Here is a 27228-nt window from a genome sequence, read left to right on the forward strand (position 1 = left end):
AATAAAATTGTTTATTATGAAACAATTATATTGAAGGAACATAGGTAGAGATGACAAACTTTTAAATTATTTTTTTATACTGGTATGGGCTTCGATGATCTAAAATTTAACACATTCTGAAAATTATAGTAAAATGTATCTAAAACGGTGGTTCTTAGCTAGGGGTGATTTTGCTTCTCAGGACAGTTTGCAGTGTCTGGAGACATTTTTGTCACAATTAGGGGGCGCGGGGCAAGTGGTTAGTACTGGTGTCCACTTGGGTAGAGGCTAGGGGTGCTGCTACACAAACAAACTACACAGGATAGCCCTCACAACAAAGAATTATCTGGCCAAAATGTCAGTAATGCCGGGGCTGAGAAACCCTGTTCTCAGGGATTACTTCCCTGGAGATTAGAATGAAGGGTCATCTAAAGTGCAGATGGAATTGAATGAAAAGAAAAAGCATTGACTTTTGAAATACCAGTGCCCACCCAGTTTGCCAGGTATTGTGCTGGCACCGGGTTTAACATGGTTATTAGCCTCTGATCATAACCCCTATATATATCCTGAAAAACAAGCACTTACTTGTTTCCTTTGCTTTCACAGAAGGAATTCATTTGGAACATCATCTTAGCGAGGTTGCTCTGCAGACAGCACTTTCTTGCTCTTCTCGACACTATGCTGGGAGATCCTTTCAGATTTTCAGGGCCCTTAAGCAGCCTCTTTCGGCAACTACACTTTCTGATGTTCTCTCCAGACTTGTAGAAACTGTAGGGGATCCAGGAGAAGATGCACAGGTAGTTCATTCAATTCTTTCAGCAAGTATGGAGCACTCCTCGTTGTCAAGGACTTACTGCCAAATGTAAATCATGGCAGGTAGAGCAAGATGATGGTCGTATAGAATTACTGATGTCAGGTGCTAACAAGCAAAGAATTAAGAAACAAAGTTGTGTAATTAATAACATACTAATTGAATTAAATAGTGCCTATCAGAAACAGCTTTATCAGACACACCTGGATATTATTCTGAGATGCCCACAAGGTAAAAGAGGAATTTAAAGTTAGATGTAAACTAGAACACTGAATTTCATTTGTTAAGATAAATTAAGTGAAATACTGCAATAGAGAGCTTACGTAGGTCTGTACAGACTCATGACTTTATTAACACTGTTTTAGACACTGGGGATACAGTAATGAACAAGACAAAGTTCCTGGCATTCTGGAGCTCACATTTCATTGGGGAAACAAGCCTTTAATCCACCAATAATGTATAATACAAGTTTACTTAGTGATGAATGCCGTGAAAATAATAAGGTAGAGTAACAGGTTAAAGAATGATGAGGGAGAGGATTTTTTTTATATATATATATATATATATATGATCATCTGAGAAGAAGAGTTTTGAACACATGTTTAAATGAAGTGAGCCCTGTGATAACCTGGGGAAGAAGGCAGAGGGAAATAGGACTAACAAGTGCAAAGGGCCTGAGGCAGAAGGAATCGGCTTTTTAAAGGAACATCAGGGGAATTCCCTGGCGGTCCAGTGGTTAGGACTGACTCGGCGCTTTCACAGGGGCTCAATCCCCCTGGTCAGGGAACTAATATCCCGCAAGCCTCATGGCTCAGCCAAAAATTAAAATAAAACAAAATAAAGGAACATCAAGCAAACCAATGTGGCTAGAACGTACTGGTTGGGGACCTCCAGAGGCAGGAGATTGATGAGGTAAGCAGGTCCAGGTCATGTGAGGCCGAGGAAGTTCTGGTGAGAGGTGGGAGTTTACTCTGAATTGATGGGAAGCCACCCATTGGTTTTGAAAGGAAGGTGATGGATATGACTTGCTTTTTTAAAAACTCACTCTGGAGGCTAGGTGGAATCCTTCGGAAGGCAAGAGAGGTCAGTTAAGAGGCTCTTTGTAAGAGTCCAGGCCAAAATGATGATAGTTTGGATTAAGGGAAGCTATGGAGGTAGAGGAAAGAAGTCAGATTTAGGATTTATTTTTAAAGTAATATTTTCAAGATGCTGATGTATTCAATTTAGGTGTGAGATAAAGAAACAAGGATGGAATCCTAGATTTCTGGCCCAGGTAATTTTGGGTGAATCGTGTTGCCATTATAATGAGTTTATACCATTAGTTTTGATGCATTCTCATCCATCAGCAGGATCATGTTGCTCAAGAGTTTATTTTGTAATATTAATGTGGAGTTTGTTCTATTTTGAAATCTCATCAGGAAGTGCACTGCAGTTTCTTCTTTCCAGATTATGATTAATTAAGATCTGCCTTTTTTTCTAGGGATTTGTGATTGAGCTTCTTCTCACGTTGGAATCTGCAATTGATACTTTGGCTGAAACCATGAAGCATTACGATCTTCTTTCTGCCCTTTCTCAGTAAGAACTGAAAAACTAGGCAACCAGTAGATTTGTATTTAGACCTTCAAGAGCTAAATATGTGTAATACTGTATCGTTCTAATATCGGCAGTGAGAGTACTACCCCTAAATTCAGATGGATTGCCGGTGGGAAAATGAGCCTCAGACAGTGAGACGTGTGAAAGCTCACGGGGCTAGTATGCGGCAGTGCCGTTCCTCTGACACCCTGGTCAGAGACCTTTCTGCTGTGCTACTCGGCTTCAGCCTCAGTGACAGGCTGTATTACTGCCACACTCAACATCCTCCTGTCACCCCAGCAGGCCAGGCTCCTTGGGACTCACACCTTCCACATAGTGTTCCTTCTCCCTGGACCAGCCTCTCTTCGAACTTTGTCTTCCTTGCAAATCCCAAATTGATTTATCCTTCAAGTCCCGTCTTAATATCACCTCCTAGCTAAGTATTTCTAACTGCCGCAGGGGAATGCTAAGCATTCCATCCTTCGGGATCTCACAGTATTTTCTTAATATTTTCATAACAGCAACTAACAGGCTCTAATTTATCCATTTCCATGGACTTTAATATTCCTAGCATTTTACATGCTGCTGGCACAGGTAGAAAGTATTCTGTAATTATTTTTTAATCAATGATAATTAGATGTGAGGGAGAAGGAGAAATCAAAAATAAATTTTTGAGCTTGGTTCTTTTGGAAAGAATGCGAATTGACAGAAATAGGGACATCAGGACCTTTGAGTCTGGGGGTGAGACAAACGAGGCCTGCTTTGGACGTAATATGTACTAAATCCCAGAGCTGAAAGTTATCAGCGATAACTATAGCAGAATTTTCGCTTCAAATCAAACCTCACCCAACCCAAAGTAGCCACAGTGGAAAAGGTACTGTTGTACATTTTAATAGGGAGGAAAGAACTGAAATTGGGTTAAGCAAAGTCAGATATACTTAAAAATGATTTTTCCTGGTAACAGTTACCATTTTGCAGTGTTTTCAAGAGTACAATTAATGTAGCAAAAGAAGTGATTGTGCATGGATTCATCTTTTTTTTTTTCTTTCTTTTCTTTTTTTTTTTTTTTTAAAGAACCTCATACCATGATCCTATAATGGGAAACAAGTATGCAGCTAACAGGAAAAGCACTGGACAACTCAATCTAAGCACAAGTCCCATTAATAGTAGCAGTTATTTGGGATATAGCAGTAATGCAAGAAGTAACTCTTTGAGGTTAAGTTTAATTGGTGACCGAAGAGGTGACCGGCGGCGGAGTAATACACTGGATATAACGGATGGACGGCTCAACCACAGCAGTAGCTTAGCGAGGACTCGAAGCCTTTCCTCCCTGAGAGAGAAAGCCGTGTATGATGTGCAGCCCACTACTGAGCCTGCCAGCTTGATGGCTACCGTTTTCTGGATAGCAGCATCTTTATTAGAATCGGATTATGAATATGAATACCTCCTGGCTCTCAGACTTCTCAACAAACTGCTGATACACCTGCCTTTGGAAAAGTCAGAGAGTCGAGAGAAGATTGAAACCGTGCAAAGCAAGCTGAAGTGGAATAATTTCCCAGGCCTTCAGCAGCTCTTCCTTAAGGGTTTTACCTCAGTATCCACCCAGGAAATGACAGTGCACCTCCTGAGTAAACTCATTGCTGTCTCCAAACACACGTTGGTGGATCCTTCCCAGTTGTCAGGTGATGTGACTAGAATTGCACCAACTCTCTGCTTTTTTTTTTAATATAGTGACATGTAAACTAATCGTTGGTTTTGAAATCTACTAATTTCTGCTTTTCCACAAACAGTGATGGTTTTCTTAATATGTGAGATAGCTTAAATTCTTTGGTAAAAGCAAAAAAAAAAAAAAAAAAAAGAATTTTTTTTTTTTTTTTTTTTTTTAGAAAATCAAGTACTCCAGGAAATAAAAAGAAAATGGTTTTTGTGAACCATGAAAAAAAAATCCTTTAATTTTTAAAATAATGTGCAATAAAATTGGTTATTGTTTGCTTTTTTTTTTTTGATAGGCTTTCCTCTTAACATCCTTTGCTTATTGCCTCACTTAATCCAGCATTTTGACAGCCCAACTCAGTTTTGCAAAGAAACAGCTAGTCGAATAGCAAAGGTAAGCAAATGTGATGCTGGAAGATAACACTTTAGGGAATTTTCTCTGGAGTTTATCTTAAGGGGGGAAATCTCTTAAAAATCCTTTTACTGTCACTTCCTATCTAAATTTTTATTCTTTTATGCATATGAAGGCGTAATATAGTAATGATATGTTAGCTGCTCAAATGACAGTGAATAAAATTATTTGTTTAGAGTAGCACTCCTCTGAGTCTGAATCTTTTTCTGCTCTGTTTCCCTACTTTATCCTCTGTCAGTTTCCAAGTCATTCATTTATTTGCCACCAGATACGTACTGAGCACTGGATCAGATGCTGGAATCACAATGATAATCAGAGTAAATAGAATCCTTAGCCCTATGGGCCTTAGGGTGGCGGTGCAGTCAAGTAAGTAGACAATCACCGTAGAGTCTGGTGACTTTGCAATGGGAGAACAAAATATTCTAGGGACACATAAAGCAAAAGTCTGCCTGGGGGAAGTCATATCTAAGCGGACTTGAAGGGCAAATAAGAATAACCGAAATAAGGTCCCTGGATGAGAAACAAGAGCGCAGAGCTGAAGGTAGAAACTTTCCAGGCAGGAGAAATTGCATGTGCAAAGGTCCTGTGGAAGAAGAGGGCATAATGTATTTTTTGATTCTGAAAGTTCTCTCTCCCTTTATGTTTGCCTTTTTCCTTCTAACATTCTCTTTATCTTCTCTCTCTGCTCCCTTCATTCTTTTTTCTTCCTTATTTGACTCTTTCCCTCCCATCATATATTTCTTAAACACGTATGTGACTATTTTTAAATCGTTTGTGAACATTTGTTTAAAAGTTTTATAGCTCTTAGTCTTAATTGTAAAAGAATATGATTTTGACATTTTATCTATTTAGTAACTTCCTCTTAAGAACAGTAAAGAGATCACAAATACCTTACCTTCGGCTTAAACTTAATTCTTAACTATTTTTATTTTATATATTTATTTCTTTTGTCACATTGAGTCTTGGAAAAAAGACTTTTCAGGCTGAAAAGTTTGTATTTGAAAATACAAACAGTTACAAGAAGAAGTTATAGGAATTTACAAGTAATATACATACAACAGGAAATCAGGTGAACTGGAGGGGGTGACTCAATAGTAATATAAGTAAGATAACCTGGCTAAAGCACTGGGAGAGAAATCAGAGAAGTCTGCAACAGAAGGGAACAAGCAAGTAAATTTCTCTGGAAGAGCTTTTTATATAAGCAATTTTTTTCAAACCTGAGATTCAGTTAGCAAGTAGCACAGCAGTAAATGGAAAGAGCAAGCTTCTAGAAAACCAAATAAAACATCCATCTCTCTATGGCCCACATTTCAATACTGTTAAGTGCAAATTTATCTCTGGGTGCCAATGGAGTGAAAAAATAACTACCAACCCAATTAATCACATACACAGTAACAAGAGTAAAAACATTTTCATTATCTGGATAGAAAATATTTAATAAGTGACAAGAAAATATTTAATAAAATTTGCTGTTGAATCCATCCTTATTTAAATTTCTAAACAGATATGGAGAAATTCTTAACCATTTTAAAAGCATGCATTTAAAAAGAAGAGCCATTATTGTAGTTAATGGAGACATATCTTAGTTTTGAAAATGATGGTTTGCACTAAAAAACTCAACAACATGTATTTGCATTAATGAGGTCTAAAAGTGATTTTTAAAATAATTTATTAAAATGACTTTCATTTGAATATTCTAATAACACACCATTAGGAAAATGTAAACAAAGATTTTATTTTTTTCTACATGAGGGGTAAGAAAGAAAATATAAGGAAAAAAGGTATATTGGCTTATTTGGGGATTTTAAGAAAGTAAAAAGCATAAATCCCTTGATAGGGGAAGTAGAAGCATTTGAGATTGGCAGCTGAAGTGCTGAGTAATTTGCTAAGTGTTGGGTCAGGTGAGAAGCGCAGCGTGGCCGGAAGGCCATAGAAGCCCCTTGAGCTCCAAGCCTCTGCTGTCATGACCGAGGCAAAGCACAGGAAAGTCCCAAATATCTTTTATGTTTTTAAGAAATCAAATATGTGGCTTTCTGTTAGTCATAAACTGCTATTAAGTCTGTTTTCTTCCTGTTGAGCAGCACGCAAAGGTTCCCTCTGTGGCCTTTCAGCAACCTGCAGGATGTGAACTAAATTGATTCCTTAATTGTTCTCTCAAACTGTTGAGAATAATTTTCTGCCATTATGTGCTTCCTCATTATGCAAATATCACTCTTTCTACTGTTTGTGCCCTTGGAGAGCGCAGAATTTCAAAATGAGGCAACACTTAGGACAAATATTGTCCTTTTTAGCTATTCATTATGGCAAAAATAGGATGCTAAAAAAGTTTGTTGAAAACATACTCTTTTCTGGCTCGTATTTTAACCTGGTAATTCCAAAGTTCCAAAATTAAATCTAAGCCATTTGCTTTACTATAAAATTACACAGCCTATTATTCCAAAGAACTTTCCTCTGTTTCAAAAAAATAGGTTTTTAAAAAATCATTCTTTCAAAAAATATTCTTTAAGAATATAAGAATTCTATAGGAATGCCTTATTCTTCAGGATAAGATTAAAGAATTTAAACTGTAAAAATTTTTGCTGAAGGATAACAGATTTTGAAATTATAAAGTTATGTGGTTTTTTTTTAAAATAGTGTGATAAATTATTATATTTTGAAATATGAATCAGAAATATCAAACAACTTTTCTTTTTTCTTCCTGGTGTCTGTTTTATGAGTAAAAGGCTAATGGCATGAAAACAACTGCTTTTAATGATTTTATAAAATAACTTCCAAGGTACTGTAGTAGTCTCTGCATAGTCTTGCATGCCTCCATATCTTGGGCCTGTCCAGTGGTGCCGTCTGCATGACGAATCAAAGTAAAAGTCAGTTATAGTCATCTGAAAGTTGAAAATAAATATATTTTAGTAGGTAATACTCTACTTTCTTTATTAAATGCTCTAGGCAATTTGTGAAAATACATACCGAACATCAATAAGATGGAAGAATAAGTGAGGAAAATGAAAAAAGGAAAACTAAAGGAAATTTCAACGAGGCTGGCCTTTCATGATAGATCAGGCTATAAGGCGAGGGTGGCCTTTCATGGTAGATCAGGCTATAAGACGAGGGTGGCCTTTTTCCAGTTCTTCATTGTTCAGGTGTCCTCGGAGGAGGTTAAGGAACATCCTCACCAGTTAACTCCGGAGACAGACGGACTGTGAAGGTGCATTTAGTCAGTAAGATCCTCCCAAACATTTGTTGATTCGGATTCTGTAGTATCGTATCGTGCAAAGTCTAGGAAGTCAGTACACTTTGTAGTAGCCTGTAAATGATTGGCCAAGGACCTTAAGAGCTTTAGGTGATTTCCTTAAGAGTAGCTTGACGTCCACACTGGAGATTGCCATTCACTGGAGATGCAGGACTCAAATGTCTTATCAGTTCTCCAGTGAAGTCCTTTGACTATATCACACAGGTTGAGGCTTCTGCAGTTGACTGCTCTAGTGAGATACCCTGGACAGCTTGAGACTAAAGCATTTCTTCTTTGGCATAGCAGCTCCGAACCCCGCTGAGGATTCCCACGTTGAGCCTGGCTGTTTAGTTATTTGTGCACTGAACCATATATAGATTTTACAAAACAAAACACTTTTTACGAAATGACACACAGGGTTTACAAAAACATGTGGGTTTTTACCAAAGACATTTTACATCAGACTGAAAAAAAGCCATACTTTTTAACACCCACGGAAGTGCTTGACATATTAATCCTCTCCGTATGATCTAAGGCATTCACTTAAGAATGCCTTGTGCTTTTTCCTCTTCTGTTTAACTTCTCTACCGTATTGAAATAAAATGCATTAACTCTTCAACATGTATATCTAAATTGATTCATTAAATAAATACATTTACTATGAAATCAAGTTTAAACTTAACTGTCTTTAAGTGAATGAAATTTTTGTTTGCTTTTTTAGGTTTGTGCAGAAGAAAAATGCCCAACGCTTGTCAATCTGGCTCACATGATGAGTCTATACAGTACGCACACGTATTCCAGAGACTGTTCTAACTGGATCAACGTAGTGTGTAGATACCTGCACGACTCCTTCTCAGATACTACATTTAGTCTTGTGACTTATCTTGCAGAGGTAAATTCAACCCCCAAAAAAGGAGTTTTCAACTGCTCTGTGGCAAAATTTTCAAGTAGATTTATTTCTAGAAGCAGCACTGATGCTAATTAATCTTCAAATTTTCTTTGAGAGTGAATATAGGTAACATCTTTTTTTGAAGAAAAATATAGGTAATATCTTTCAAGTAAGGAGGAAGTTTTTATAAAGGTTTTTTTTTTTTTTCATTTTCAGTGTTTATTTCCTCATTCACTGTCCTTAAGTGACATAAAACTCATAATAATATAAACCTCACCTTTATTTCAAAAGGCAAATGGGTTTTTCCTGGTCTTGATCCGAGGGAACGGTTATCTTTTTGTTTCTGCAAAACCAGCTCTTGGCTTTGAGATCCTTTCTAGAATAGTAATACAGCATGCAAAGTCATTTCTGCTGGGCAAGTTTTAATTTTGATGATATATTTCCTTCCTAATGTAAAATATGATTTGGGGGGGAGTAAATAGAATTTTAAAATCTGGTGATAGAACAGCATGAAAAGTTAATACAGTTGACCTTGAACAACGCAGGAGTTAAGGGTGCCAAGCCTCCACACAGTCAAATCCACGTGTAACTTACAGTCAGCCCTCCGCATCCGTGATTCAACCAACTGTGAGTCCGGTAGTGCTGTAGTATTTACTATTGAAAAAAATCTACATATAAGTGGACCCATGCAGTTCAAACCTGTTATTCAAGGGTCGACTGTATTTATTTGTTGAAGAACTAACTTCGTGCCTAGAAAAGTCAATTATTGAGTAGAGAGCCACAAGGAGACCCTCAAAAGGAAGAAATTCCTAGTCGCTAAAAATGTTTGTCAGTGATACCTTCCTTTCCAGAAAGTTGACCTCTGGCAATTAAACCTAACACACTGTACAAACTTAAATTATTTGTAACTCAGTAAACATTTTAAGTATTGCTCGTAGCACTGTTTAACTTAGCTAAGTCACTGATGGTGAGCATCATAAAGTGCTCGGGACTGGTGTGGATTTTTAAGGTGTTGGTTTGGACGGGTTTACCCCCATCGACTTTATATTTAGGTGAGCCAACAGCGTGAGCCCTCTGCCTGAGAGCTTCCTAACCTGAATGAATGCGCGTCGCTAGGTTATCTTATACCTACACCTTTAGGACAAGAGCCAACATAAAGCCAGACCTCCTTAACTGGCTTTGAATTTAAGTGCCTTAGTCTAGCTTTCACTTTTGCGCCACCGTAAAGTTCAACACTAAAGTAACACTAGCGCTCCCTGAAGACCCACCCATGGCGTTCTAAGGTCTGGCACTGGCACAATACAGCCTATTGGGTACCACATATGGGCCATATAGTTCCAGTCTACAGAGAGAATGCTTTGTCCCCAATGTTACTCTTATTAGTGTAAGTTATCCTTATTTTATTATTATTAATAATTCTCAAATTATTACAACAGTACTAAAATTAGTTACATGTATTTAAAACTACACATATATAATTTAATTGTCCTACAAACCCTATGAGGCAAGTGTTATCAGTTTTATTTTATTTTTTTTTTAATAATTAAATTTTGTCATTTCTATTTTTTTTTAATTTTTATTTATTTATTTATTTATTTATGGCTGTGTTGGGTCTTCGTTTCTGTGCGAGGGCTTTCTCTAGTTGTGGCAAACGGGGGCCACTCCTCATCGCGGTGCGCGGGCCTCTCACTATCGCGGCCTCTCTTGTTGCGGGGCACAGGCTCCAGACGCGCAAGCTCAGTAATTGTGGCTCAAGGGCCCAGCCGCTCCGCGGCATGTGGGATCTTCCCAGACCAGGGCTCGAACCCGTGTCCCCTGCATTGGCAGGCAGATTCTCAACCACTGCGCCACCAGGGAAGCCCTATCAGTTTTATTTTTAAAAATCAAGGTTCAGAGAAATAAGAAACTTATCTAAGATCACATAGGTAGTAAGCGGCTGGTGTGAATGGCTTGCGGGTAGTTATTCTTTGGTGACGGTGGTGTAGCAGTTTTTCTCTTAACCTAAAATAAATGGTGTTTAACTAAATTAGTTAAGGATATAAAAGAAAGCACTAAGATTAAGATGACAAGTCTAATTCTCCTTTCTGCAGCAAGGACAAGTAACAGTAATAGACGTTACCTTTTACCTTCATCATTCTCTGGATTTCTGATAACTCTAACCATAAACTCTTAGGTTAAATCTATTATGGTTTTCAACATCACTAATGTAAATCCTGTGGAATTTTCTTTAACCTGATTAAAGTATACTTTTTAATATTACTTTCAGTTGTTAGAAAAAGGACTGTCCAGTATGCAGCAATCATTACTACAGATCATCTACAGTCTTTTGAGTCATATTGACCTCTCCGCTGCCCCAGTCAAGCAGTTTAATCTGGAGATCATAAAGATTATTGGCAAATATGTACAGGTGAGTGACCCCAAATCTCATGTATAGAAGTGTTCCTCTCGAAACAATTTATAATCATAAAAAGTTGGAAACGCCTTAAATGTCTAAGATAGGGGAAGTGGTTAGTTCATAAATCATGTTTTCAGGAATAGTTACAACATGAGAAAATGTTCTCAATGTGAGTGACGTAAAGCAGAATCTGAACGGTAGGATTGGCATGATTCCTGATTTTTATTTTTAATGATTACATCTACGAATGTACATTTCAGGAATCACTGGAAGGAATGTACACAAATGGCAGCAGTCACCGTCTCTGGACAGTATGATTGTGACTCTTTGTACCTTTCTGTTTTTAACCAAATCCTACATAATGAACAGATATTACTTTTAGAAACAGAAGAACTCTTTGAAGAGTCTGTATTTTAGAGTTGCTTTCTGGGTCTGGTAAAAAGTGCCAGATATTTAGAAAGTAGAAAATCAGACTTGGTTTAACTGTAAATGGCGACAAGTCAACTTGGTCTGTACTGAATTTCACTTTCGAACTATCTGTAAGAAAGGCCTTGATAAGCAGAGCAGTATTGTGGATACAACTGACCAAACAGAGCAAACTCTTTGAGAGCCTTAACAGATTAATACTTTGTGTTTCTACTGCAGTGATATTTGCATTCACTAAAGCAAAATTTACAAATGGAAATACTAAGCTGCAATGAGTTTGTGTTCTAGTCCATATCTGAAAGTAATAAAACTGTATTAAAATGTTTTTTGGTATTTTTATTGGGTAATCTGGGTTAATTTTTAGATTCCCTTGAAAATCAGTGATTGCAAATATTAAAAAAAACATAGGTTTCTTTGGTAACTCTGTGTATCTTCTCTATTTTTATCTCTTAAGGAGCAAGGCTTCACCACTCAACAATTATATTTTTTTTCCTAAAGCGCTTTTCTCTTTTTTTTTCCTTAAGGCTTAAAGAAGTTAACTCATCAGATATTTGCTGGATCACCCGCAGAAATACATAGCACATTGAATTACTAATTTATGAAACATAGATAACATTTCTTTTGTTCAGAACCACAAGCTTATATGCCCACTGGGCAAGCAAGTAACCATAAGAGGGCATAGATTTATGACTAAGTGAACTGCACATTCCTCATCTAAAAGGAACAGCACGACCAAGAATGGTTGCCATGTTGGAGTACAGGTCCACTGTGGCCAGAACTTCTAATTTTTCTTTTCTAATTTATAAAGAGAAGCTCAAAATCTGGGTTTTTCTTTAAAATCGCCTAATTTTAAAATGTCTCAAATTTTTTTAAATTTTTTAATTAATTAATTTTATTTTATTTTTAATTTATTTATGTTTTGGTTGCATTGGGTCTTCTTTGCTGCGCGTGGGCTTTCTCTAGTTGCAGCGAGCGGGGGCTACTCTTCGTTGCAGTGCACGGGCTTCTCATTGCAGTGGCTTCTTCTGTTGCGGAGCACAGGCTCTAGGCGCATGGACTTTGGTAGTTGTGGCACGTGGGCTCGGTAGCTGTGGCTCGCGGGCTCTAGAGCATAGGCTCAGTAGTTGTGGCGCACAGGCTTAGTTGCTCCACGGCATGTGGAATCTTCCTGGACCGGGGCTCGAACCCATGTCCCCTGCATTGGCAGGCGGATTCTTAACCACTGCGCCACCAGGGAAGTCCTCAAATTTATTTTTAAATGTTGGGTAAACCAAGGTTATATTTAGCTGACAGATCATCCCAGTTAGTGACTTCTGCTTTATTCAAATATTAAACATTTTACATACTTGAACTCTTGATAATCTTTTACATTTAGAACACAGGTTCCAGTATAATTTATGGAAACATCTCTGAAGAGATTTTAGCATTTTGCAATGCCCAGAGCTCCTAATTATTTCCATAAGGAAAAAATGATGATGATTTTTACATAGTCTAACTTTGTTAAAGATAAACTGTTTTCTACGATGATGTGCTTAAAATGTCACAGTATCATGTGGACATTTTTAATTACTAGTAATATTTTATGCTTTAGATGTCTTCATATCAAGATGTTATTAGCTAAATTGGATAACTCAGTTCTGCCAAAGATTTTTCACTTCCTTTTTTAAGTAGTAGTTCCCCTCGCTCAGAACTGCCAACTGTGAAACAATATGTATAATACAAGGTTGAAGTTTGATTTTGGTACCACAAGTAAGAAAAAATGTCATTTTTATATGATTTTCAGTAGACAGTAAAAAAAAAAGTTCTAAATTTTTAATTAGACATTGATTCCTCTCCACATATACATCTGTCATGTAAATCATTCCTAAATTATATTGGTAGAAATATACAAAACTAAAAGCAGAAGAATAACTCGCAAACATAGCCACCATATATAGGGAGAAAAGTTCACCCTATACAGCTCAGGAATCACTGAGAGCATCGTTTTAGCACAGCACTTAGGCTTATTATTTGGGGCTTGGGTCATTAAGAAAAATCTAAAATTTTTTTAGTATTTTAATATTTTTATGTCTAAAAAGTATGCATCAAAAGTTGTTTATCTCCAAGACTTAAAACATTTAGAGTCTTAAAGCCATATACTTCATTCATCTAGAAAGTTCACATATGTATACAACCCCTTTGTTTACCCCGACTGCCAGATTACTGTATTAGACTTTCTCAACCAATAATATTTATAAAGCACTTATTGGGAAAAATGCAAAATATTCTGAGTTGGTAGCATTATTATATGTACAATATCTCATAAATTTAACAGTACAAATAATAACTTATTTTCTTTCCTTTTGTAATTCAGACCCTCTGTTAGGGACCTCAAAGTAAAAATGAATAATTTACAAGGAGTTTTTGTAGAAATAATATTTTCGTTGTCTACAGTGTACACTTAAGTTTTTGTTCTTAGTTAAATATGTATTTGTCTATTATTTTCTGAAACCAGAGTCCTTATTGGAAGGAAGCCCTTAACATCTTAAAACTGGTGGTGTCTCGGTCGGCAAGCCTTGTCGTGCCCAACGATATCCCCAGGACCTACGGAGGAGATACAGGTTCTCCTGAAATATCCTTCACTAAAATTTTTAATAATGTCTCTAAGGAGTTGCCTGGGAAGACCTTAGATTTTCATTTTGATATATCTGAGGTAAGATGCTCAGAGATTGATAAAGGTGCTCTATTAGAAATTTTCATTTGTTCATTTATTCATTCTGTCATTCAACAAGCATTGATTGAGCTCATACTCAGCAGTAGGTGCTGTGACAGGTGTCATGAAAATGGGGTGGGAGTGGGGAGAAGGTTACTCTCAGGGGAGAAGGCCTATAGCCTCTTGGGGAGATAGGCAAATAAACATTGTGATAAGTACTTTGGCTGGAAGTAGGTTTGAAGTTCTATAGGAATATATAGCATGTACATCTAACCTGATCTGAGCCGAATGTTGAGAGATAAGTAACCCTAGACAGGTATATATGGAAGTCTGGGGAGGGGGGAGTAGTCCAAGAAAAAGCAGCATGTGTGAATGAAGGCTTGTAAGTGTGAGAAAGCGCAGCGCTCTGGAAACTTCCATCCAATTAGTGTGGCCTACCCTGAGCACGGAGTACAGAGGATGGAGGTATAGAGTGGGATGAGAGAGGAAACTGAAGACATAGGGAGCCGCGAGGTCACCGGCATCTTGTCTGACGAGGTGGTTTTCTCTTGAAGCAATAGGCGCTCTTAAAGGATTTTTAGCTGGAATAGGAAATACTAGGATTTGCATTTTAGGAAGATCACTCTGGCAACAGGATAGAAAACAGACCAGGGAGGAGCGGGGTGGAAATTTTTAAGGAATCTGTTAGAGTAATTTGGGTAAAAGATAATGTTGGACTGTGTCCCTAGGCAACTGCAAAGGAAACAAAGAGGGAAGGGATGGTTTTCAAAAGTCTGAGGAAGTAATTGATGGGGTTTGATGGGAAGGAGAGGAGGTGCTAAGTAAGGAAGAGACAAGGACAGTTGCCGTGACAACTTGGTGAGTGTTGGTACCTTTCAAAGGGAATGGAAATGCAGGTGGGGCAGGTCTTAGCAGGGAAGGAGGGCGTGATGAGCTCAGTCTTGGGTATACTGGCTCTGAAGAGACTAAAAAACATACTGACGGAGGTGCTGATTACCTAAAGAGATCTGAAGTTTTAGAGGAAAACTTGGGCGGAAGGAAAAAGTTTAAGTGTTTTCAGTGTCATATAGGTGGATGGTTGAAATCATGGAAGGAAAAATGAGGCTAAAATAAGCTGAGATTTGAGAAGCCCTACATTTTAGGGCTAGACTGAGGCAGGGTCCCCCAGTCCAGAGGGAACCTGAGCCCTGACTATGTTACATATTAATATCGATACAAATCTCATGCAAAGATTTGACCCTAGCGGAGAACGTCAGTTTTGGGTTTTTTTCCTCCAGAAACTCAGCCCATTTTTGTTGGCTTTGGTGCCATTGAAGTGGTCTTTCACAAGCCAAGGCAGGAATTTTTCAAGAGAGGAGTTATTGATCAAGTATTGGGGGGGGGGGAGGAGTTGAGAAAAATAACAGCTGAAGATCTACTCGTGTTTTAATTGATTAGGATTATACAGATTAAAAAAAAATTTTGCAGTTTAGTCTTAGAATTTATCCAGAGTTTATTGGTTATTTTTTTAAGATAGAAAGTATGTTTACTGCCAATGTTTTGGTTACGATCACCTGAGAATTTGTAACATGGAATACATAGAATGGGAATATGATAGAGAAACTGGGCTTTGCTGTTCTTCTGAGTCAGAAAATGATGGTGTCACAATTATTTTGTTTAAAACAGTGATACAAATCCTCAGAACATTTGATCTATATCACATAGTTAATTTCAATTTGTTTCATCAAAAAATTCCCAAGTACCTGCTCTGTGTAGGCACTGGAGATATACTAGAGGAGCAGTGGTGAGTCACACTCAGTCCAGGGCCTCCCGTATAGCAGGGGGAGAGAGGCACAGAAACAGTCACCATCACCTGGTAAATGTCCACGTATAATTACCCAGAGGTGGTGGTGGTATCAGCACAGGCCTCCTTGGAAGTCTGGAGGCAACGTTCAAAGTGATTAGGGGTTTGCTTGGTGCGTGTTCCATGCAAAGGAGGTGACGTGTGCCAACACATAGGTCCACAAAGGCACCACGTGCTTGGGGAGCAAGTTCAGCTCTGCTGGAGTGTGAAGTTCAGGAGGGAGTGGTGGAGGCTGAAGTTGGGGAGATAAGCAGGAACCAGATCATAAGGGGACTTGTGTGACATGCAAGTGAGCTTAAAATTATATTCAAATGTGAATTTGAGACACTTCACAAAGCCAAGTAAATACACATGTTTTGGATCATCCAAAGTTTGGGCTCATCATGGAATTTTACGGAAATAAATTTTGGAAATGTTATATATCCGATTTGCAGTAAGACATGTAGATAGCTTTCTCTTTGAAGTTGTTACTTATCTGGAATATTTGCAAAAGCACCTTATTGAAGCACACTTAACAACCTGCATCAGAAAAACACCAAAATATTAATAGACATTAAGTCTGAGTGGTGAGATGACAGGTGATTTTTTAAAATCATTTTCATATTTTCTGAGCTTTCAAAGAGGACCTATTTTATAATCACAGGGGGAAAGGTGAAGATGGTAGTTTTTAAAGAAAGCAGATCTGTATTTAAAGTAGGAATAAGTTCTCCAATAATCTCCTCAGAGACTTGTTCCCAATAAAGTGAAATCTTATGATTTAAAAAAAAAAAAAAGATATCATTACCTTTGATTTTTGTAGTATCTGCCTTACGCTAAGTAATCTTTCTCCTTATGCTGTTTTTTTTGGCTGTTTATAAAAAATGTCATTATAGATACACTATTAACCCATTTATGTTGAATTATTTGAGTCAAACACTGGTGTTTTATTTCTGTGTAGACACCAATTATTGGAAATAAATATGGTGATCAGCATAGCGCAGCTGGAAGAAACGGGAAGCCGAAAGTGATCGCTGTGACGAGAAGCACTTCCTCAACTTCTTCTGGTTCTAATTCTAATGCCTTGGTGCCTGTTAGTTGGAAGAGGCCACAGTTATCACAGGTACATAAAAGTTCATAGAATAAGAACCTGCTGTATAAAAAATAAATAAAATAAAATTTTTAGAAAAGATTAAAAAAAAGGTTCATAGAATAGAAGAATCCATTTTATTCTATGTATGAGAACTTAAGAATTTGTCTTATTTTATCGAGAATCGTAACATTTGCATTTTCCTTCTTCTTAGCGAAGAACAAGAGAAAAGCTAATGAATGTGCTTTCTCTCTGTGGTCCAGAGTCTGGTCTTCCGAAGAATCCATCAGTGAGTAATCATGAAAAGCTGTGTAAAGGTTTTAAAAATCATGTTAGTCCATGAAGAAACGGAAATTATTGTGTCTCCTTGCTTGCCTTTTCTAACTTACCTTACTTACGGTGTTGACTGAGAATGAAAAAACTATTACTTGCCTCTCTGACACTTGGCCGCTATGCTAATTAAGCATACACCCAGGTAGACATTAGACCAAATTGAAGCTCTGAGCTCATTGACAGATGAGGCCTGCAATGGCTCTTAGGGCACTGATGTCCCATATTCAGAGTGACAAAGCTGATGGATGGCCTTTTTCTGTTTTGTTTTGTTTTGCTTTGTTTTTGGCTGGGGGTCAGGTGGTATTTTCTTCTAATGAGGATTTGGAAGTCGGGGACCAACAGACTAGCCTCATTTCTGCAACAGAGGACATAATTCAAGAGGAAGAAGTAGCTGTGGAAGATAACAGCAGTGAACAACAGTTTGGCGTTTTTAAGGATTTTGACTTTTTAGATGTTGAGTTGGAAGATGCAGAGGTAAGGATATGGGCTTTCATTTTATAATATTTATAGAATAGTTAACAACTGCATGAAACTGAAGGATTTAACCACAGGATCTTTCCTGATTAAGGGCAGTGTAAGGTCAAAAGGTAAAAATCTAAACTGGGAACTAAACATGATTAGTACAGTTAGGTATAGCAGAATAAGTCTGAAATAAAAGGAACATCTAATTTTTCATCTTTATATTTAAAAATATAGAGTAAAAATGGATTTCTTCGAAAGTATTTTTTTAACTGAGGGTGCGCTTAGACTTAAATGTTTGCATGAATTATACAAATTAATGTGCAGCAGAATAGTAAAAATTACATTTAAATATGTCAGACATGGGGAATTCCCTGGCAGTCCAGTGGTTAGGATTCCACGCTTCCACTGCAGGGGGCACGGGTTCGATCCCTGGTCGGGGAACCAAGATCCTGAATGCCGAGCAGCGTGACCAAAAAAATTAAATTTAATTTAAAAAATAAAATAAAATTAGTTATTTTTTAAAAAATTATCAGACAACTTTAAAGAGGGTGGCCCTGAAACTAAATTGACGATTAAGGCGCCTTTGGCTCTCTTCTAGAACACTTTCCTATGGCTGAGATTCTGCCTATGACATTGATCATCACTTTCTCCTTTAGGTTGGAGCCAGCTCTCTCAAATGCCTCATTTCATTCAATACCAAGGACTTTGTCCTTGATATTGACTCCGTTTAGAGAAAGTTGATAGTTGTGTCAGTTTAGATGCTTCCTAAATGGAAAATCCAACTCAGAAAGTAGATTTACGCTCCCAGAACTGAGCTAGTCCAGAGTTAGAGCTTATTTTAGATAAGGCTCAGTGAGGTTTCCGGCTGTTTCTCTGCAATTCTGTAGGCTCTGCCCTTCTCTGCAAGTCAGCTTCACCTCAGACGACCTTGGTTATGTCCACACACAGCAGTGTTAAGAGGAAGCAGGGGTCACTTCCAGAAATGCTCTCATGAAAGTAAAGAAGTTACTCTCCGAATGCTTTTAGCACACTTCTTGTCACATCTCATTGGCCCAAGTTGGGACATTTGCCAATTTCTAAACCAATCATTGTGGCAAAGAGAATAGGATTGCCCATTGCCCTGGCTGTGTTAGGCTGTTCAGGACCTATTCCTGTAGCTCATGTCAGTCCCCTAAACAACAGTCTCCTAAATCTGAAAAGTTTACATCAAACAGATCACAAAAATGTTCATTCTAAAATTGTTATAAATGTCTGTCTTCAAGAGCCCCAAATGCCTTACTGTCAAGTATCCATACCGTGTCACTGATATATCTCTGTCCAAAGACATTAAAATCACTCATATAACTTGCATGCATTCATCAACCCTCTTGAAGGGATGTTTCCTTTAGCTCATATAGGTGAGGTGGAGGAATAAAATGTAATGGCTTCTGCCACGTCACACCGTTAGCTGTGGATAGGAAGCCAGTTTAGGGAGGTCCTCCTGTGTGCTTCGGCCCCCCAGGCCCCCCACCCCTGCAGATATGAGGGTACGACCATGGTGCCTCAGAGATCAGCAGACGCCCTTACACTGGCTGAGGGGCGGCACAGGCTCCTATGTCATTGTTTGCCATATTCCCAAAGACACCACTGGGCAGGTTCACAGGAGCCCAAGAACAAGTATTATTCAGCATCTTATAGGGCAGTGGCTTTTAAACTTTTTTTTTTAACTGTGGCCATTGCTAGTACATTTTATATCACATCCAAGTGTATATATATGGACGCACCTTTAAAATAAAAGTTTCAAGAATATGCATCCTTACTCTATGCTATGCACAGTGATATTTTCTATTCCTTTCATTTCAGTTTTTTTTTTAAAAAAAGAGCACGTCACCAGCCTCTAAAATTGATGTCGCTCCCACAGTTTGAAAAACATGTTGTAGGAAATTGGACAAACTTGCACAATCAGGCAAGGAATTGTGGTGGGTTCAAGAGACCTGCTGCCCTACCTCACGGGCATGAGCCACTTTAAATTCTTCTGTAGTTACTTGCTTTTTTCAGCGCAGAATTTAGAATCTCTAAAGGCTGACTCTTGACATTTTTGTAATGGTCAGGTTCTTTCTTTTTGTTTGCCTTTTTTTTTTTTTTTTTAAAGAACACTGTAAATGCTTTCAGGTTCATCCAGTACTCTGAAATGTCCATAGTAAAGAATATGACTTTTGAATAGAACCTTAGAAGAAATGAAAGATGCTTATTGTAGTTCTATCTTTCATTCAAGTCACAGTAATTTGGGGAGGGTGGTGCTAATTTATGCCTCATAATTAGGCCAAATCAAATGATAGAGATTTTTCTAAAACCTAAAGATAGTCTTGCTTCGAACATGGTAACAGGAAGTACTTTGCTACAAAACAAACTTAACTGCTAATGAAACTTCTAAAATATCCCCCAACCTTGAAAGCCCACAGTGTGTATTCATTCATTCACCAGATATATATCAAGGGCTGTTGCCATTATTATGTGTTATGCTACATCGTAATATTTGAAATGATATATTCTAGGAAGGTGGCTTTCAAACTCTGACCTGCAGAGCCTTAGGGCTTCTAGGATACCTGAGAAATAGGGAAAGATCCGAGGACTCCTGGCCACCTTTTTCAACCGGAGCAGCCCTGGTTTTGTTCATCAGTTTTGCACAGTTGACTTCCGTCGTAAATTTCATTTGACATGAGTATTCCTCTGCTTTATTTAAAAAAAAAAAAAAAAAAATCTGAAAACCTCTATTCTGGACAATCCCTCTTGAGTAAAGGAATACACATAAGTCATATTTTGCTAGCCAACACACTGTAATTTGTCATCAGGGCTTAAGAAAGAGGAGCCTAAGAGTTATATCCTTACAAAAGGAGGATCAGCTTGGAATAACAGAAACGTTAGCTTATATAAATCCGTAAGTGGGGCAAAATTGAAATTTGTCTTATTTCCTGTTGACCTTTTGAGATTGGCAAAGGTTATGTTTTGATAACTATGATCTTGATTTTAAACTACTTTGTAGCAAAAAATGACCATTGGGTTTAGCCAGAACCATGCTACAGTCTAAAATAATTGTGAACCTGTATGTTGTCAACTGAATGTGGGTATTTTAAGTCAGTTTTACATTGTATCCAGCATTAAATCTATGTAAATTTTGAAGATTTTCCTAAAGTTTGTGTTGCCAAAGTGTATCATGGAAATGTTGTTTTAAGTGTCTGTCTCTGACTTTTTCACAATATATTTTGCATAAAAAAGTAGTTTAAATCACATGTTGGCTTCCTGCACAAAGCTTAATCCAGAGCTTGAATCAGTCTTTGGGTTTGAGAAATCACAAAGAGTTTTCCCCAAAAGTGTAGTGTATATTTACATGTTTGTCTTCGTTCTTTCTAATTCTGTGTGTTTTCCTTTTTGCTAACCAGGAGCTGCAGGTAAGTTGCAGCCTGGTGTTGTGGATTGTTTATTTGTTGTCATCTGTGATGTATTTGTCTTCCTTGTGGTCTCATCTGTGTTTGTGTATTAGAATAGAAATGGCCTAGGTAGTAGATTTAGTTGGTCCCCAGTAATATAAGATAGAAAGTCAAGAGAATTCTTTAGTTAAAACAGGTCATTGACCAAATATTTTGATCCCTTTAAATATTATAAATATTGAATGATGTTTTAAAAGTTTCAAGAAATTGAAGGGCTGATTGAAACTCTGCTTATGATGATGCATTAAGTATTTCTCATCTTGGTGTATGTTTTCCTGCTGTATTGCCTTTCCTATACTTATAAGCACGTATTTGAGGTCTTAGAAACGATGTCTTGCTTTTCCAGGGCGAAAGCATGGACAATTTCAACTGGGGAGTCCGCAGGCGCTCACTGGACAGTATTGACAAAGGGGACACACCATCCCTCCAGGAGTACCAGTGTTCCAGCAGCACCCCCAGCCTGAACCTGACAAACCAGGAGGATACGGACGAGTCCTCGGAAGAAGAAGCAGCACTCACAGCAAGCCAGATACTCTCACGCACACAGATGGTACAGTGACCTTTTCGTACAGTGACAGCTGGCCTCCTCTTTCTCCTACCTTCCAACTTAGTAATTACTGTTTCTCTATATTGTGATTTTCATTTCAGTGCGGGTGAAATGCACACACTGAAATGAAAATACAAAATTGTAGCCGCAATGCCGTGTTCCATTATTCATGACAGAACTAAACATTCGATACTGTGCGCCGCTTAGCCGCTGAAACGTATGTTCTATTGCTTCTCTCCTGGTAACAGTGAGCTGTGCTGGGCACTCTTAGAGGCCCTCGCCTTGAATGATACATGTTTTGGTATCGGTGTGAGCACCAGCACTGCTTAATTCTCCACCTGCTTTTCTTTCCTCGTCAGCGTGGAAAGATGGAGCGCAGCTTCGCTCTCTTTGCAAGATCAAGTCAGTTATATGGAGGTTCTGACTTGTATTCCAAGGGCCAGATGGCAGATATTCAGAGAGAGAGAGACAGAGAGAGATGAGAAAATGAAGGCTGCAGGAGTAGTCTGTCCGTGCAGAACTGTGGATTGAGGGGAGCACCGAACACGAAGTGGTACCTGGTTTGGAGCTTGAAGGTGGCGGAACGAGGAGAGAGAAGGGGTGTGGATGAGCCACCGGGGCCCACGTGACGAGGAGTCAGCTAGTGAAGACCAGGCAGCAGCTACAGTTACAGCGCTCTTACATGAGGGCCCTTTACGTGCCTCTCTTTAATTGGGCCCATTCGCGTCACACTCGGTCTGCTGGTAGAGCCCTGGCAGTGCTGTTGAATGGCCGGGCTGAGTTGGCTTTAGATAGCGAGCATGTACACTTGTCAGCTTGTGGTTGGCTTCCTGTCGCCTCTCCTGTTTTGGCATCTCACCGTTACCCCAATATGTCTTTCCACTAACTCCCAGCGGTAGTTACCACTCGCTGAGTGTTTGAGATTCATCAGGCCCTGGGCAAGGTGTTTTACGTGGATTAGTCACTGTAAGTGTCCCCCCAACCACACAAGCAGTTACAGCAGTTCTGTAGATTAAGTGACTTGTCCCAGGACACACAGCTAGTAAGTGCATTTGAGCCAGGCGGTCTGCATGCTACCTAAGGGACAGTCTTCTCCAGGGACTGTGTGCATTTAAAGGAACAGTGAGTTGCTGGTAGCAGCGACTCACTGAAGAAGGCCCAGGCTCTCCCCGGAGCCAGACTAGAGGCTCAGAGGCTGGCATCGTGCCACCAACCTGCTGTGTAATTGCGGTCGTTACCTGCCCTCTCCCAGTAGTACCTGCAGTACCTGCCTCGTGGGAATTTCATGGGGAGGACAGTAGAGTAAGTGCTTAACAAAGGTTCGCTCCCATGAGAGCCTCAGGGCAGAGCTGACTGTCTCCTTAGAAGGCCGACCCTAGTCATAGTGGTAGTGAAATTAAAAAAGAATTTGAAGCTGATTCCTCCTCACAGGGAAAAAAAAAAAAAATCAGTTTTTGCCTTTATCTGTTCTGAATCATGAACTTGATTTTTCTCATGTTAAATATTGACCGTTAAAAATGTATAACCCTGCATGGGCAGAAATTGAGACACAGATGTAGAGAACAAACGTATGGACACCAAGCAGGGGAAAGTGGCGGGAGGGGGGTGGTGGTGTGATGAATTGGGAGATTGGGATTGACATGTATACACTAATATGTATAAAATGGATAACCAATAAGAACCTGCTAATTTCTTTTTTAATAAAAAAAAATTAAATTAAATTTTTTAAAAAGAAAAAAGTGTATCTAAATATTAAATAAAATGTCTACTTTTAAAAAATTCAAAAAAATAAAATAAAATCATAATCACAGTACCATTTCACACCTAAAAAATAATTCCTAAAAAAAAAATGTATAGCCCTGTTTAAAAGAGGAAAAATTGTAATATTTTCTTAGAACATAAACCCACTGAGGCTGGTCTGCCATTACAAATTTATTGTCCTAATTCTTTACGTCTTACTGAAGTTTTGTGGTATTGATTTTTGCTTAAATAAGTGAATGGCCAGTTCAGACTTATGTGCCTGCTTCCCAGTTAACGCTGCTTCTTGAGAATCCACTGAGTGTTTGGCGCCAAAGCCACGGGGGAGGTGAAAGCGTCCCCTTCACGAGTCCTTAGACCAACTGCAAGCACGAGACGTCGCTGTAAAAATAAGAATTTTAGGTCAAGATTAACACAGTCACAAGGAGCTCTTTCACTTTGGTAGTCTTTATTTAGCAAAATTTAACCCTTGTTAACGGATACTTCATTTCTGCTGATGGGTTAGCTGCTTGGTTCACAGCACCAATTCTGGCATAGACTGAAATGAGGGGAAAAAGTAATTTTAGGAAGTCAAAGGAGCTCTTTATAACTATGGCCCCAGAATGTCTTACAACATAGAATGTTTCTTGTGGCCTTTGTGACCGCCACTGACTCATAAATGAATTCCTTATTTTACTGTCTCTCTTTTTAGTTAAACAATGATTCTGCTGCAGATGAAACCATGCCAGACCAGCCTGATTTACTTCTTCAGTCTCAAGATTCCACGGGCAGCATCTCAGCAGAAGAAGTGCTGCAAATCAGAGATGAGACCCCAAGTTTGGAAGCTTCTCTAGATAATGCTAACAGCCAGCTGCCTGAGGTGGGGAGACATGGGGGCTGGTGCATGGCCAATCTGGGCTCTTTTTAGCAATCCGTTATACCCCTTGCTTTTCTTTTGAAAGAGTTTTCATCTGATACGCTAATTATTTGATTTGTTACCAGTATTTCTAACCTGTTGGTTAAGTGATATAGTCTAAGTGAAATAGTCAGATCTGATGATTGAAAAAAAAAAACAAAACAAAAACTTTGATAGATTAAGGAAATGACCTACAGGTTAAAAATAACCCTGAGTGTTTTTAATGAGCATTTTGTGCTGCAGAATGTGATTAGGTTAATGTGCAGGCGCTTCTCTGGGGATGGGGAGCATCTTCTGTGGCGCTGTACCTTCTTTGAAGGACCGCTTTTGTTTTTTCTTCTCTTTTTGCTTTGTATTTGGGTTTTTGTGATTGGTGCTATAATTGGGATGAAAACCTCAGGCCAGCTGTGTTAGCAGTTGGTTAAAATGAAACCTTTTAGAAAGATTTTGGAACTACTAGTATTATGTTTTTTGGAAAGGCGTGTGAGAAGTAAGCCAGATTCCAAGCTAATGACTGACCAAAAATAAGTAAGTATTAGTTTTCTTAGTTTTTTTTTTTTTTTTAAGATTATTACAGATATTTTTTAAACTGTAATTGCTATAGCTCTCTCATATATGCTATTATGCCTTGGTATTAGGAAAATACTATATTTTGTTCAGTGTTAACCAAATTAATGTAGTTATTAGATCTAGACCAATCTAGTTGTTAGATCTTATTATCTGAGTAAGTTGAAATCTCATGTTCTTATTACACTGACAATGTATTGTAGATCTTTACAGTAAGCAGATATATTTTGAAATGAAGGCATTTGGGGAGTTTTTTAAATGCTCATATTAGTACGGCTGAAGTTTAGGTAATTCAATTCAACAAATATTTATTGAGATTTACTAGATGCTGGACATTCCATTAGGTGCTAGAAAGATGAATAAGACATTACCCTGTCCTCAGAGTGTCCACTGTCTATTAAGGGAGGCAGAGATGGTTTAAAAAAAAAAAAAAAGGGCAGTACATGCCAATAAGAGAAACTCAGTAATAGACATGCTCAAAGCTTTGGGAAAACTCAAAGGACAACCGATCAGCTGTGCATTAGGGGTGATGGTGGCAAAGGATGGGCTTCGTGGCAATGGAGACATTGCAGGCAGAGGGACATCATGCAGAAAGACATGGCCATGTGAAGTAACATGGAATGTGCAGGCAGCAGCAGGAAATTCAGTCCTTCTAGAGAATAAAATGGCAGGAGGAGGAGTAGCAATAGGAGAGACGGGTGAGTCTAAGACATGCTGGGTCCCGCAGGCCGTGCTAAAGACACGCTTTATCTTGAGATGATAGGAAGTCATGAATTTTCATTCTTTCCAGAGATGCCTGTTATGTGACAAGCCCTGTACCAGATACCGACGTGGGAAGACGGGGCACACAGGCAGTCAGACATTTAAGCAATATTTATTTATAGAGCCCCTACCGTGTGCTGGGCGCTGTCCTAGGCCCTGGGCATATGGGCACATAGCACCGTGTGAAACAGGCAAAGGCTCCTGGTTTATGGAGCTTAATTCTAGTAGGAGAGACATAATAAACAGGTAAAACAGATAAAATAGAAATGATATATCTGAAAGTGATCATCTTACTGTTCATACTAAGAAAATCTGACCGTAATGTGGACTTGGTAAGGGAGAAAGTTAGCTAGGGTGGCGTTTGAGGTGAAACAAGTGACGAGAAGGAGCCAACCCTCGAAGGTGTGGAGAAAGAATGTTCAGGGCCCAGGAAACAGGAGTGGAAAAGGCCCTGGTGTGTCTGATGACCTCACAAGCCGGCTCTTGGGGCTGGAGCATGGTGAACCTGAGAGTGGAGTCGGGGAGAAGGAGCTGGAGGGGGCCAGGTGCCCTCAAGGGCAATCTTAGAGGCCACACAGCAGGTAACCATTGGAGGGTTTTCAGCAGAAGGAGGACATGATCTGATTGTGTTTTTTTCAATCTTGGCTTTTTCTCTGGAAAAGGGAAAGTCGGTTCTAGTACCTATACCTGCCACGTGGAGCTTGCAGTCTGTCATCAAGGAAGGTTAAAGTCCGATCAGTGTTTTAGTAAAGTCTCTGACTGAGCTGTGGAGGAAGGATTGGAGGAGGCTGAGATGAGGAGACAAACGAGAAGAATATCAGCAGGAGATAAGGGGTCCTGAACCGACAGAGTGCGTGGACAGGAAAACGTTTACGGGGGGAGCTGGCAGGGTTCCAAGCTGCGCTTTAAGTAGACTATATTACTTTCAGTGTTGGAAGGCTTGTTACCCGAGCATTAGCTACTAGTTAATCTAAACTACTGTGTCTGGTGTGCCTCATAGCATGTTACTGGTCAACAGACATTCTCGTTAGAAACAATGGAAAACAGCAGGCTGATACTAGAAATACCTTTTTAACAAAAGCAGTATGGTTAATGGTCATGTGCTTTAATTTTGTGTAGTTAACAAACAGGGAAATCTTTTATTTTTGGTAATTAAAATAGCTGTAATCATAGTTGGTGAGTAAACTACCTCCTGTAAATCATTCATATTTATTGGAAATGAATCGGAAATTCATATATATTTCTACACATATTGGAAATTGTGTTATTTCAGATGAGATCATTCATCCGACAATATCTAATGGGCCTACTTCCGAGGTACTATAAAGTTCCTGAGGATACTTGTTTTTAAATGAAGGAAAAACACTTTAATTTACTAGTTTTTTTCCCTTTTACAGTAGTGCATTTCAGTAT

The 27228-nt window shown here is 38.7% G+C and overlaps 1 protein-coding gene across 5 annotated transcripts in view; it reads left to right on the forward strand.

The window, feature by feature from the left end:
• The window catches only part of FRYL (FRY like transcription coactivator), a 242319-nt gene that overhangs the window by 195114 nt on the left and 19977 nt on the right, over positions 1-27228 (forward strand). For all 5 annotated transcript variants that reach the window (XM_036852364.1, XM_036852360.1, XM_036852361.1 and 2 more), the window contains 12 exons: positions 586-776; positions 2271-2365; positions 3437-4044; positions 4372-4469; positions 8435-8605; positions 10869-11009; positions 13918-14115; positions 16896-17057; positions 17239-17313; positions 17655-17831; positions 21633-21836; positions 24283-24450. In XM_036852364.1, the coding sequence (XP_036708259.1) occupies positions 586-776; positions 2271-2365; positions 3437-4044; positions 4372-4469; positions 8435-8605; positions 10869-11009; positions 13918-14115; positions 16896-17057; positions 17239-17313; positions 17655-17831; positions 21633-21836; positions 24283-24450 (2288 nt within the window). The remainder of the gene's footprint in view (positions 1-585; positions 777-2270; positions 2366-3436; positions 4045-4371; positions 4470-8434; positions 8606-10868; positions 11010-13917; positions 14116-16895; positions 17058-17238; positions 17314-17654; positions 17832-21632; positions 21837-24282; positions 24451-27228) is intronic.

The sequence above is a fragment of the Balaenoptera musculus genome, chromosome 5 (assembly GCF_009873245.2).
Source record: "Balaenoptera musculus isolate JJ_BM4_2016_0621 chromosome 5, mBalMus1.pri.v3, whole genome shotgun sequence".
In the NCBI taxonomy this organism is placed as follows: Eukaryota; Metazoa; Chordata; class Mammalia; order Artiodactyla; family Balaenopteridae; genus Balaenoptera; species Balaenoptera musculus.